Here is a 12,034-nt window from a genome sequence, read left to right as displayed (position 1 = left end):
CAGAGAGTGAGACTTCCATATACTGGTTCAATTCCCAAATGGGCACTGTGTCTGGAGCCAGGTCGGTCCAAAGCCAGGGGTCTGGAGTTTCTTCTGGGCCTCCCACATGGGTGTAGGAGCCCAAAGGCTTGACTCATCCTCTGCTGCTTTCCCAGATGCGTTAGCAAGGGTCTGAATCAGAAATGGAATAGCTGGGGCTTACACTGGCACCTTATGGGATGCCAGCTTGTAGAGGCTTAATCTAATATGTCATGGCACCATCCCCACTAGTGCCATCTTATATCTAATCTATAAATTATACAATTTTCTACTTTTTTTAAAAAAAATGTATTTATCTTACTTGAAAGAGTTACAGAGAAGAAGGAGAGACAGAGAAAGGAAGGAAGAAACAGAAAAATCTTCCATCCGCTGGTTCACTGCCCAAATGGCGGTAAGGGCCAGAGTTAGGCAGATCTGATTCCAGGAGCCAGGAGCTTTTCTGGGTCTTCCAAGGTCTCAGGCCATCTTCTGCTGCTTTCCCAGGCTATTGGCAGAGAGCTGGATTGGAAATGGAACAGCCTGGACATAAACAGGAGCCCATATGGGATGCTGTTGCCACAGGTGGAAGATTAGCCAGCTACCCCACGATGCAAGGCCCTGTCTACAGATTTTCTCAGCAGTCACCATCAGAGAAAAGTCACATGGGCCTATAGTACAGCTATTAGCACGTTGATGCCCAGTATTATCTCACCCCCTCCTCCTTTGGCTCTGTTTCTTCCTCCTCGTGGAGAAACTCCACTCTGAGCTTGCCTTCGCCACACAGTGGCCACCAAGGGCTCTTGGCTTACACTACACTTAAAGCCAACCAAACCCCAGTACATAACCTGCAGAGTCGTCATTGCCCCCCTCTCCTCTTCTTCTGTCCACCCCTGTAGCCCCCGTGGCCCACCTGTGGCTCCATCCCCTGTCTCCTAGGTTACGCTGGGAGCTCCCTCGCAGGTGTGTTCCTAGCCCCTCACTCCCATCTCCTAACCTGCTTTCAACGCAGAAGCCAGAACTTGGCTTTAAAGCCTAGCTCATTTCATGCCATTTGTAGGGGCTGTAAGAGAAGAAGACAAAATCTTAGCAATCACCTGCAAGGTCCTACATGGTCTTCTCTTCTCCCCGATGTCTGCCTTCTTCACTATGGCTTTCTCCTCTCATGACTCTCCTCTTGCAAGTCATCCGACTCCCTGGACAGAAGGCTTTTGCTCCAGTTCTTCCATCTGCCCTGAATATTCTTCCTCCAGATTCTTCCATCGCTGGCTCGCCCATCCTCCCACTTCCTTGAGTCTTTTCCAAAACAGGAGCTACCTTGAGTATCTTATTTAAAACTGCTATGTTTCAGAGGTGGCATGAAAGCTGGTGAGAGGGTGCCAGCCTTGAGAAGACCTGGGAAAAAAGCATTCCAGGCAGATGAGGCAGCAGGTGGGAAGGCCCGGGAGGGAGAATCCCTGGGGATGCTGAAGAATAGAAAGAGAGGGAGCCACTGAGTAAGGCTGAGTGAGGGTTCAGGTTAGAGAGGCAGGAATGGGCTGACTACAGGTTCTGTGAAGACAAAGGAGTTGTATTTTTTTTTAAGATTTATTTTATTTTACTCGAAAGTCAGAGTTGCAGAGAAGGAGAGATCTTTTATCCACTCATTCACTCCCCAAATGGCCCCAATGGCCAGAGCTGAGCTGATCTGAAGCCATGAGACCTCTGGGTCTCTGATGCGCGTCCACAAGGCTCAGAGACTGCCCGAGTCCAGCTCCAGCTGAGTTCAGAGCTCAGGAAGGGTGTGTGGAGTCAGCGATAAAGAAAGACACAGACACTGTCACTTGGTGCATTCTCGCTACAGCTCAAGAAGAAGCTGTCCTTTATATTTACTCAGACACATTATAAGCCTCTACACAAACAACTAATTGTTCTATTTCAAGACTAAGAGGACATGTAAAGACATTTGGTCATTCCATCTGTACCTCAGGGTTAAGCAGGTGCCCGTAAAGATAATTCTACAAAATACTGTATTCATATTCTTCAAAGCAAGCCATTATTCATTCCTCAGTAGTAGCCATGGAGTGACAGCCAGGACTCCAACGCCAAAGCACATGCGATTGCCTGCTAATCAGCAGTACATTCCTACCACATTTCTGTTTCTACAATTTACTCATTATTTAATGGGAAAATAGGTTACAAGGGAAAAAAACGTAAAATCCAAGATAGAAGTTTCAAATGTTAAGTCCCTCTACAACTATACGCTCTACAACCCCATAAACAATAAAACAATAATTAAAAGCATATTTCCTTAATAAAAGCATTCTTAATTCCTCTAGCTAAAAATTATAAAATTACATTTACAATTACATTTACATTTTCTATGCTCCAAAAAATTACAAAGACAGGCTAGCCTTAGAGATAACAATAACTATTTATTGCCATAGCAGTTTCAGCTCTCACTCCCATCACATGCCTTAATATTTAGGATATTTATCAAGCCCTTTCCCAAAAGGTGTGCTACATGTCTGGGCCAGATTCTGAGGCAATGTTTAGCATGCAATAAGGTATCCAGAAATGGCATGGGCTTAATTGTGCTCGTGTGTGTAAAAATTGTCAAAGGCCCACTCACCAAGACATTATTAGTGACATTAACTCTCAAGCTCACATCAGTTGCAAAAGCCATCTCACAGGGGCAAACAACAATGCCTCAATAGATTACAGAATTCTTAGTAGGGTGCTTGAGTGTCTGTGCAGCCAGGGGGTGAAACAGCGTCAGGGTGGGGCCTGCCAAACAGGGGAGCTGTTCTCTTCACACCTTCGTGTCATCCACACCTACTGCACGGACCCCAGCAAGAGACTTGGGCCATTCTCCACCTTTTTCCCAGGCTATTAGCAGGGAGCTGGATCAGAAGTGGGCAGCTGGGACACAAACTGGTGCCCAAAGGGGTGCCAGAGCCACAGGCAGAGGATTAACATGCTAGACCATGATGCCGGCCCCAGGAGTTTGAGTTCTCAATCTAAGTACAGTAAGGAAAGCTTTTGGAAATTCTTGACCTGGCAAGGAAGCTATGGTTTTCAAAAGTTTTTCAAAACTCTGAGTACAAAACCAATGGTAAATAAGAATGGGAGGCCAGGGAAGAACTGTTGTAATTATCTGGTACAGACATGCTGCTGGCTCGGGAGAGGGTAGTGCCAGGGGAAGGGTCAGGAGGTGGTCTAATTCTGGACAATTTCTGCTCCCCTCTCCCTTCCACCGTTAACTCCCCAGATGGTCACAGTGGCTAGCACTGGGCCAGGCTGAAGCCAGGAGCTTCTTCTAAGTCCCACACATGGGTGACAGGGACCAACCATGTGGGCCATCTTCCATTGTTATTCCCAGGGCATCAACAGGAAGCTTGTTTGGAAGTGAGCAGCTGGGACACTAACTGGTGCCCATATGGGATACTGGTCTCTGATGCGGCAGCTCTGCCCACTGTGTCATCATGTCTGGATGTTTCTTAACAGCTCAGCGGATAGGGCTTGCTGATGGAACTGGTGTTGGATGAGGCAGGTGGGTGGAACAGAGAGGAACTGTGAGTGATGCTGAGATTCTTGACTTCAGCAACTGGCCTGGATGGTGGCAGCTGTTACTGAGATGGGAAAAGATGATGGGACTGGGAGAAGAGGCATCAAATATAAAGGTGGGGATGGAGGGAAACCAACAAAGATTTGGACATGTTGAACTCTACATCCCAGGAACAAGATGGACTGATAGATGAGGGTTGTACAAGCCTTGCAGCTTGTGGAGATGGGATCTGGCCTCCTTTTCTAACCCTTCCATGGCCTCCTTCACTAGGGCATGGGGTGCACTTTGGGGCAGGTTCAGCCAAGATCACCCATTCCTTCCCCTCAGTGGAGTGTGACCAAGTGTGGGTGCTCTGGGGGCACAGGATGGGGGCCGCACCCGTTGCCCTATCACCACCAGTCCCGAGCCTCTTCTGTAGTTTAAGAGACAAGGAGACTGTACTGATGCTGCCCACCTTTTTTCCTCTCCTGCCAGCGTGGAATGATGGCAAAATCCGCGCCTTCGCCCCCGAGACGGGCCGACTGATGTACGCCATCAATAGTGCTCACAGGATCGGCGTGACAGCCATCGCCACCACCAGCGACTGTCACAGGATCATCAGCGGCGGTGGGGAAGGGGAGGTACTGTTCTTGAGAGCAGAATTTTATAAAATAATAATGATAGCAATAATCCTCCACTTTGAGCAAGTGCACCAGATGAGGCCAGCTCCTTGATTTTATTAATACATTCCTGTACTGGGCGTCAGGCAGAACCAGGTGAAGATTTTTTTTTTAAAAGATTTCTTTTTATTGCAATGTCAGATATACAAAGAGGAGAAGAGACAGAGAGAAAGATCTTTCATACATTGATTCAATCCCCAAGCGGCCACAATGGCTGGAGCTGAACTGATGCAAAGCCAGCAGCCTGGAGCCTATTCTGGGTCTCCCATGTGGGTGCAGGATCCCAAGGCTTTGGGCCGTCCTCAACTGCTTTCCCCGGCCACAGGCAGGGAGCTGGATGGGAAGTGGAGCTGCTGGGATTAGAACCGGCGCCCATATGGGATCCTGGCGCATTCAAGGTGAGGATTTAAGCCACTAGGCTACTGCACCAAGTCCAGATGGAAGATTTTGATCAAAACTCCCAAACATCATACACTAACCTTCTCATCTTCTGAATGGACATACAGGCACCTGGACTCCCAGACAGAACATCTAAGGACAAACCTGAAAACTGGCTGCATGAACTCAAGCCTTCAGCTCTGAATCCCATAGGCACTAGACCCCGGTTTTGGCATGCTTGTTTTTTTAATTCCAAGGATCATCACCCTTGTCTAAATTGTCTTTTCCATACCTTTTAAAGCAGATACTACTTTTAGAAGCCATTCTGTGATATACCCAGATGTCTTGACCATAATCTTTAAAATACAGCGCTCAAGCCTTTCCTGCCATCCTTTCAAGGAGCCTGAAACATTTTACAATGGCCCTTGTGTTTCAAGGTCTCCCCTCCCCCACCGGAAATCTTCCCTCTATCCCAACACCTTCCCTTTCTCTCCATGAGATTTTTTTTCTTTCTTTCTTTGCTCTATTCCTGTAGGAAACATTCATCAGGGAAGAGCTGTAGTTATCTACAATATCTTTTATTACTTTTTAAAGATCAACTTACTTATTTAAAAGTCAGCACTACACACACACACACACACAGAAAGAGAGAGAGTGATCCTCCATCTACTGTTTCGCTCCGCAGAAGCTTACATGACCAGATCTGAGCCAAACCTAAGAGCTGCTTCCTGGTCTCCTACATTGCTAATACGAATTCCAGCCCTTGGGCCGTTTTTCCGCTTCTTGTTTTTTCTTTTTTTAAGATTTATTATTTTTTTTTATTACAAAGTCAGATATATAGAGAGGAGGAGAGACAGAGAGGAAGATCTCCTGTCCTCTGATTCACTCACCAAGTGATCACAATGGCCGGAGCTGAGCCGATCCCAGGCCAGGAGCCAGGAGGGTCTTCCAGGTCTTTCATGCAGGTGCAGGGTCCCAAGGCTTTGGGCCGTCCTCGACTGCTTTCCCAGGCCACAAGCAGGGAGCTGGATGGGAAGCAGGACTGCCGGGATTAGAACCGGCACCCACATGGGATCCTGGCGCATTCAAGGTGAGGACTTTGGCTGTTAGGCCACGATACTGGGCCCCATTTTTCCACTTCTTACACCAGCAGCAGGGAGCTGGATTGGAAGAGGAGCAGCATGAACTTGAACTGGTGCCTATATGGGATGCCAGTGCTGCAGGTGACGACTCTATCTGCTTGGCCACAGTGCTAGTCCCTACAACAGCACCTTGATGTAGGCTTTAGCATGGTGAAGGTGATGCTCAGATTTCCCTTGAGTCACTTTCTGCCTGAGGGCCTCGGGGCTTAACTTCTCTGTGTAAAGACAGCAATACTTCCACTAGCAGGACTTTCCACCCACCATCCCAGCTCATTCCTTTCCTTATTTTGGGGGCCTCTGACTTGCTGATGCACCAACTCGCTTGGAAAGGGGTCTGTGTTTGTCAGTGTGATACTGTGAGTCAGTATGACTTGACCTCAGCCATTTTGGCCATCTTGTTCTCTAGGTGATCCTGGAGGTCGCTAAGTGCCATTTTATTTAATTTCTGGATGCAGAGTGTCTTATGAATGTTATTGTTTCTGGAAAGGGTTCCAGTGCATTCCAAATAGCCATGGGCCACCCTTGCCTGTAGAATACTTTGTGTGCTGCCTGTTGGAGATCCCCTTGTCCCAGGCCTGCATGGGACCATGCTCCCCTCTGAACCCCTCCCCAGATAAACTCCCCTCAATGAGATCTTGGATTTGTCTTCTCTCTTGATCTCATGACCCCTGCCACCTTTGGCATCCTGTCTTCTGTACCTGCTTTCCTAAAAAGGCATTCCAGAACCCTGAGCCATAGCTGCTGGGAACTGCCTGAGGGCGTCCCACTTTACCGTCTCCTCAGTCTTGGCCCTGATCCACAGCCTTTTCAGGGTTCTTGGACGCCTCCTCCTCTCTCTCCTCCACTGAACCAGCACAGGCCTGCCCTTCCTGAAAGTCAGGTGCTAGTGACCAGGGCTAGAGCTCTGTGGGTATGTACCAATTGGAACATCATCATTACGAAAAATAATCTGGTGCTTCCATTTCCAATGTCAATTGGCCAGCACCTGAGTGTCCCACCTGCAAGGGTTCCCAGCCTCAAAACTTGTGCCCTTCCCCCATGCAACCCCAGACTCTCCACAATCCCACAAGTGAAAGGCCAGTGTCTGCTGCATTCAAAACACTTCCAAATCTCTGGTTCCAGGTTTGGGGCCATGTGGCTACGAGACCACTTAGCGTGGAAATTACCCCTACTAAAGACCAGATGGAAGCCACCAGATATAATGGAATTTCAAGCTAAGAGATGTGTTTCCTTTGACATTATTATTCTATCCAGTGTCCTAACCTAGGGACCATGCGTACACCATGTTCGTAGAAATGAACATGGCCCAGCTCATTTGGGGCAACCTCATGGTTCTTCAATTTTCTCTAGTTTGACAATGTAGTGAAGATGCTAGCAGGTTCTCCCTATTTCTTTTCCTCCTATTAGGTAGCAATGAATCCAGTCTGGTTCCTTGCTGAGGCCAGTAGAGCCAGTAACTTGGACAGGGAGAGGGTCTGGGGGTGAAGTACCAACAGGAGATCAGTGATGGTAGAAGTCTCTCTGAAGTCTTGCTTTATTGCTCCTTCACCTCTCCTTATATATTCTTCCCCCCATCCACCCCCAGGTCTTAATTTAGCCAGGAAATTGGATAGAGATGAGTCCAATTAGTCTAGGTGTTTTTAGCCACAAGCCCAATTCCTGTTCCTGCCCAGCCCAAGGAGCACTAATTAACTCATCCCACAACAGTTCCTGTGTATTCTAACATTGTAGAAAAATATTTGTTGTGTTCATTTGAAAGGCAGAAAGGAGACAAAGCTTCCATGCACTGGTTTACTCCCCAAATGCCTGTAACAGGGCTGGGTGAAGTTGAGGCTAGAAGCGCAAAATCCACATGGGTGGCCATCCCTGCTACCTCCCATGGTTTACATTAGAGTAAAGCTGGATTGGAAGTGAGGCTGGGACTCAAACCCAGGAACTCTGGTACTGGATGTGGGTGTCCCGAGTGGTGACTTGATCCCTGTGCCAAATACACTCACACTACCAATTGTTAGCACCACTGTTTCTTCACTAGTCTGTGTTTACAGTTTCTGACATTCTAATTTTTCATAAGTTAAACACAGTCAGTCTAAGAAGGTATAACTCTCAGGCCACCAGATTGCCATATTTTCTGGTGTAGTTGTGACAGAGCCTCTAAAGAACATATAAGGAGGGCTCGGTGCTGTGGCCTAGCAGCTAAAGTCCTTGCCTTGAACGTGCCAGGATCCCATATGGGCGCCGGTTCTAATCCCAGCAGCCCCACTTCCCATCCAGCTCCCTGCTTGTGGCCTTGGAAAGCAGTCGAAGATGGCCCAAAGCCTTGGGACCCTGCACTTGCATGGGAGACCTGGAGGAAGTTCCTGGCTCCTGGCTTTGGATCGGCACAACACCGGCCGTTGTGGTCACTTGGGGAGTGAATCATCGGATGGAAGATCTTCCTCTCTGTCTCTCCTCCTTTCTATATATCTGACTTTGTAATAAAAATAAATAAATCTTAAAGAAAAAATTAACATATAAGGATAACCATATAATTTTCCTTTGATCCAGTCTTTTCATTCACACCAGTGCATCTAGGTCGACTCTTGAAATGTTGTGTGTTGGTGCCATGCAACTCTCAGGCATTAGAAAACATTGGCAAAGAGTCTGGGTGTTGGGTCCCTGTAGGGTGGAGAGCCATTGGTTTCGGAGTGATTAACCTTGAACAGCTGATGCGAAGGTTCAGGAATGACTCTGGATATCCCAGAAATTTCCCTGATGCCACCAGAAACTTGAGAGCAAGGATCAGCGAAAAGAAGGAGCCGTACGATTTCACTTGGGTTCGCATTATTGACTTTGTGTGTAGGGGGAGTCCGGGGATGGATTTCTCAGCCTGAACAAGAAGCAGGTGCAGGATCACTGAGAGCACCTTCTAGGCTATGTGGAATAGAGCAGCCCACCAGCACCCAGCCAGTCACGATGGCCAGAGGGAGGTGTGCAATAAACAAGCCAAGTCCATTAGAGGCGAGGAAGCTCACGGGACCCTCTGGGTTGTCTTTTGAGAAGTCCCAGGCAGGGACAGTGTTGAGAGTGTCATGTGCCTTGTGCCCCACAGGTAAGGGTTTGGAAGATCAGCAGCCAGTCTCAGAAGCTGGAGGAGGCGCTCAAGGAGCACAAGTCCTCTGTGTCCTGCATCAGGGTGAAGAAGAACAACGAGGAGTGTGTCACCGCCAGCACGGATGGCACGTGCATTATTTGGGACCTGGTGTAGGTAACGGGGATGGGGACACAGGCCTCATAAAACCCAACTGTGCCAGCACTGGGCTGAAGCTGAGGTGGATCCACGAGGGTAGACACCTGTAAAGGGTGGTAGGAGGCTCTCAGATGCCCTCTTATCTCCATGGCTGCCCAGCACATACAGAAGCTTATATGAAGTGTTCAGTGTCTTGGAAGGATTTACCGGTAGACATTTCTGAGTGGAAAAGGAAGCAGATTAGTGGCCACACACAGGAAGCATGACTTCATTTGCACTAGTTCAACTCTTTTTCTCTTTTTTAAGGATTGATTCGTTTTTATTGGAAAGATAGATTTATAGAGAGGAGAGACAGAATTCAGAAAGATCTTCTGTCTTCTGGTTCACTCCCCAAGTGGCCACAATGGCCAGAGCTGAGTTGATTCTAAGCCAGGAGCCAGGAGCTTCTTTTGGGTCTCCTACACAGGCGTAGGATCCCAAAACTTTGGGCCATCCTTGACTGCTTTCCCAGGCTATAGGCAGGGAGCTGGATGGGAATGGAACAGTTTGGATACAGATAAGTGACAATATAAGATGCCAGCACAAGCAAGGTGAGGACTTAGCCACTGAGCCATTGCACTGGGCCTACTAGTCCAACTTAAGTGTTCCAGATGAAGAGGGAGCAAGGAGAAGCACACTGTGCAGGTTGTCACGCTTATCAGTCTGCTCAAGTGAAGCCCAGGATGAACTTCTCACTCATTGAATAAAGATGCACTCATTTCTTTATTTGAAATATGCCAAGTGACAAAGAAGGGGAGGGAGGGAGGGAGAGAGAGAGTGTGTGTGTTTGTGTGTGTGTTAGAGGGCTCCTCCACTGGCACGTTCATACTTCAAATGGCCACAATAGCCAGAGCTAGGTTAAACTGCAGCCAGCCTCCAGCAACTCCCTGCGGGCCTCTCACATATGGCTCGTAAGAGGCCCAAGCACTTGGGTCATCACCTACTTCCTTCCCAGGTGCATTAGAAGGGAGCTGGATCAAAAGCAGAGCAGCCAGGAAACTGAAGTCGCACTCCCATACAGGATGCCAGTGCCATAAGCAGTGGTGTAAGTCACTATGCCACAACGTCGGCCCCTATATTATCCAATTTTAAAGAGCCCTTTCCCACACTGGGCTCTTTGGCGCCTAGGTACCCGCTTCCAAATGTTGAGTCGGAATAAATTACACTGGGTGGAAGGCAACGGGCTGGTTCCAGGTTCAGCCTCTTCTGCTTCCGCCTCCCTGGAGCTTAATCTCCTCGTGGAGTTGTGCACTTTGTTCCACCTCCTGTCGGCCGCCAACAGGTGCCATGCAAGGATACAGAAATTGAGAGGGCAGAGTGACTAGAGGTCTGTTTTGAAGTGACCCAGACGCCACCGTGCCAAATCCCATCAGATCAGTAAATGGAGAACAAATGGAGTCCCACAGCTGTAATCCCACTTTGCAGACGCCTCAGGAGGAACCAGATGATCCTGGCCAACACCCTCTTCCAGTGTGTCTGCTATCACCCAGATGAGTTCCAGATCATCACCAGTGGGACAGACAGGAAGGTGGGTACACTCAGCACTCCGTGGCCGCCAGCACCACCTCTGGGGATCCCCTCAACCCCAGAGCAGGAAAAAATATGTAAAACAAAAATGGTGTCCATAGAACACGTCCAGTTTTTTTTTTTCTTTTCATTCTTTGATCAGTAAACAAAGCATACACATCACATTTGACATTGTACTAGAGATGATGTAGCAGATTAAACTGCATTGGTTGTATGCAGATACTGTGCCATTTTTTCCCCCCGTTTAATTGAATGGGAGACAGAGAATGAGATATCTGCCATACTCTTACTCATTTCTCCAATGTCAGGGTTAGGCCAGGCCAAAGCCTGGAGCCAGGAACACAGTCTGGGTCTCCCACTCTCTGCCATAGTGTGTGGCAGAGACCTAAAACTACCTGAGGCCTCACCTGCCGCCTCCCAGGGTACACATTAGGAGGACGCTGCATGGGAAAGTGGAGCTCCCGGGCCTCTAACCAGCCATTCTTATATGGGATATGGTGTCCCAAGAGGCGTTGTTACCGCTGCAAGGACCACCCACCCCTACTATGCCATTTTAGGTAAGGGGCTTGCGCATCTTCAGATTTTGAGTGCTAGAATCAGTTCCAGAAGGACAGCAAGGGACATCCTGTATATTTTGAGAAAAACCTCCCTCCCCTCAGCACCCAACTCCCTCCTCCCCTCAGCCTCATTCCTTTCCCCAGTGAGACCAGAGCTAGCCATCTGTCTTTACACCCCACCCTGTGGGATAGTTTGTTGCTTGGGGAAAGTTGTGAATACAGGTGAGCTAAACGGGACGGGAGGGTCCAGCCCCACAAGGGGAAGTGTCCAGAACTCAGCAGGGCTAGCTTCCCCGTCAGAGGACGCTGTTCCTGCCTGTCAGGGATTGGGGGCTGAGCAGAGACCGAGGGATGCAGCCGTGGTTCCTCCCTTTGCAGCTTGCTTCACACACAATCAGTTCTGTCCCATGAAAAGCGCTTTCTGCCGTAACCCAGGTTGATCAGCACATCCTCCTCTCTCCACGGAGCAGGCAGATTGGAAAGCTGATCCTAAAAATATGAAAACAGTCTTTCCACCCCACTGCAACTGCCTATTTATAATTCCAGCCGATCCCATCCCCTGGAGTATGTGTATATATATATATATATATATATATTTTTTTTTTTTGCTACTTTCTATATAAAGTAGAGGCATCTTTTGGCAGCACGGGCACCTAGGATGGCCAGGAGTGAAGCCCTCCACTGACGTTTCTCCTTCTTCTCCTTCCTTGTCCCTCCTCACTCCCATCCAAATTTCAGATTGCTTACTGGGAAGTATTTGATGGGACAGTCATCAGAGAGCTGGAAGGTTCCTTGTCCGGGTCAGTGAACGGGATGGATATCACACAAGAGGGACTGCATTTTGTCACAGGTTGGTCATCACAACAGGGAGCCCTTGCCGGGACTCTCTGAGATGGCAAACGTGGGACCTGCTGGGAGGAGAGAGCACCGGAAGAGAGGTCCAA

General features: G+C 48.5%; 1 protein-coding gene across 2 annotated transcripts in view; it reads left to right on the top strand.

The window, feature by feature from the left end:
• CFAP52 (cilia and flagella associated protein 52) overlaps positions 1-12,034 on the top strand; it is a 45,194-nt gene that overhangs the window by 31,130 nt on the left and 2,030 nt on the right. For both annotated transcript variants that reach the window (XM_041000409.1, XM_041000407.1), the window contains 4 exons: positions 4,037-4,182; positions 8,830-8,981; positions 10,432-10,534; positions 11,829-11,940. In XM_041000409.1, the coding sequence (XP_040856343.1) occupies positions 4,037-4,182; positions 8,830-8,981; positions 10,432-10,534; positions 11,829-11,940 (513 nt within the window). The remainder of the gene's footprint in view (positions 1-4,036; positions 4,183-8,829; positions 8,982-10,431; positions 10,535-11,828; positions 11,941-12,034) is intronic.

This window comes from Ochotona curzoniae, unplaced genomic scaffold (assembly GCF_017591425.1).
Source record: "Ochotona curzoniae isolate NIBS_2020 unplaced genomic scaffold, NIBS_Ocur_1.0 scaffold_2453, whole genome shotgun sequence".
NCBI classification, from domain to species: domain Eukaryota; kingdom Metazoa; phylum Chordata; class Mammalia; order Lagomorpha; family Ochotonidae; genus Ochotona; species Ochotona curzoniae.
This window is presented reverse-complemented; position numbering and strand designations above follow the sequence as displayed.